General features: G+C 42.9%; 1 protein-coding gene across 1 annotated transcript in view; it reads right to left on the reverse strand.

Moving 5' to 3' along the window:
• The window catches only part of POLN (DNA polymerase nu), a 67,427-nt gene that overhangs the window by 52,285 nt on the left and 13,461 nt on the right, over positions 1-1,681 (reverse strand). Inside the window, 2 exon segments of the mRNA XM_023507703.1 lie at positions 944-1,039; positions 1,362-1,445. Of these exon segments, the coding sequence (XP_023363471.1) occupies positions 944-1,039; positions 1,362-1,445 (180 nt within the window).

The raw sequence follows: 1,681 nt of genomic DNA on the forward strand, positions 1-1,681 counted from the left end.
GTGTTTGGTGTCTGTCATGTATCAGGGTAGGTTCACTGTAACAAAGGTGCCACACTGAGGGGACATTGACAGTGGGAGAGATATGCCTACATGGGGCAGGATATAGGGGACTTTCTATGATTCCTGCTCAGTTTTGTTCTTAACCTAAAACTGGTTTTTTTTGTTGTTGTTGTTTGTTTTTTTGAGACACAATCTCACTATGTTGCCCTAGGTAGAGTGCCATGGCGTCACAGCTCACAGCAACCTCAAACTCTTGGGCTTAAGCGATTCTTTTGCCTTAGCCTCCCAAGTAGCTGGGACTACAGGCACCCACTACAATACCTGGCTATTTTTTTTGTAGCAGTTGTCATTGTTGTTTAGCAGACCCAGGCCAGACTCAAACCCATCAGCTCTGGTGTATATGGCTGGCACCCTACCCACTGGGCAATGGGTGCCACCTGTTCTGTCTTTTTTTAAAAAACCTAAGATGATAGTCACTACCTTACCTAAACTTTCCCAAGGGTACCCATTTTACTAAAAGTCTAGGTTCCTCGCCACAGTCTGCAAAGCACAGCACTATCACGTCCTTATCCCCTGCTCTTCTCCCATCAGTCACAGGCTCCAGCCTCAGCCTCCTGGGCAGCCCGAGCCTTGTCCCACCACAAGGCCTTGTCCCTGCCCTTTGTACGGGAGTTCCTCAGTGGCAAGATCTGCTCACATGTCAAAACCCTCCCCCAAAGTATCCTTTGCAGGAAGCCAATTAATTGCTTCTGCAACAGCACACTGTCTGCCTCTTACTCCACAGTCCATACCTAGGAGATGGACCTTGGGGTGAGAGCCCCTCTTTTGCAATGGTGGCTGCCAGCATGAGGGTGGCACTCCAAGGGAAGCTCAGGCAGGTCTGAGAGTCAGCACACAGGTGGCTATCATCCCAAAAAGAAAAAGGACGACTTTGCGACCTTACCACAGCTTCCGACGTGCACGGGTATTTCTGTAGCCTCATTTTGGGAAGACTCTTTCCTGGATTCAGCAGGTGCAGCTTTAACTTGCCAAAAAGGATCTTCAACAAAACATGTCGGAGAGTCCCACATTTGAGAGACATGGAACATTACTCTAACAGAGGCAAAGCTACCCACCAGAGAAGACCCAACCCACACCACTTGCACTCCCAATAGATGTTACAAAATGCTTAAATTTTGATTTAATACTTTTCTTGGATTTAAAGGCTTTGAGGTAATGAATCTAAATGTGTTAATTACTTGTGAGAACACAAACAACTTACATACTTTTGAGATAGTCAACAAAATAATATTTATAAATTCAGAATAAATTCCCCTTTAACTCCTAAATAATATATTTTATGAAAGGATCACTAGCTTTACCTCTCGGAGCTGATTATTACTCATTATAAGGAACTGTTCTCCTGCAACAAAATGAGCTTCTTGCTCTAATTCCTTGAGACGAGCCTGAAAATGTGATAAACACAATCCCATTAATGGTTTTCACAATTTAAAGTTATTTAATTAGTTCAAACAATCCCCCCCAAAGCTCTTAATGGAACAAATATATATATATATATATATAAAATTTACCAAAAAGAACATTGAAAAAATACATATTTTGACTCATGGTCGAATACTCAGTTCAGAGTCACCCTCCCTAAACCTAACAAACGGAAAGGAGCAAAGATTACAATACATCA

This window comes from Otolemur garnettii, unplaced genomic scaffold (assembly GCF_000181295.1).
Source record: "Otolemur garnettii isolate 467f Iridium unplaced genomic scaffold, OtoGar3 scaffold00198, whole genome shotgun sequence".
Classification (NCBI taxonomy): Eukaryota; Metazoa; Chordata; class Mammalia; order Primates; family Galagidae; genus Otolemur; species Otolemur garnettii.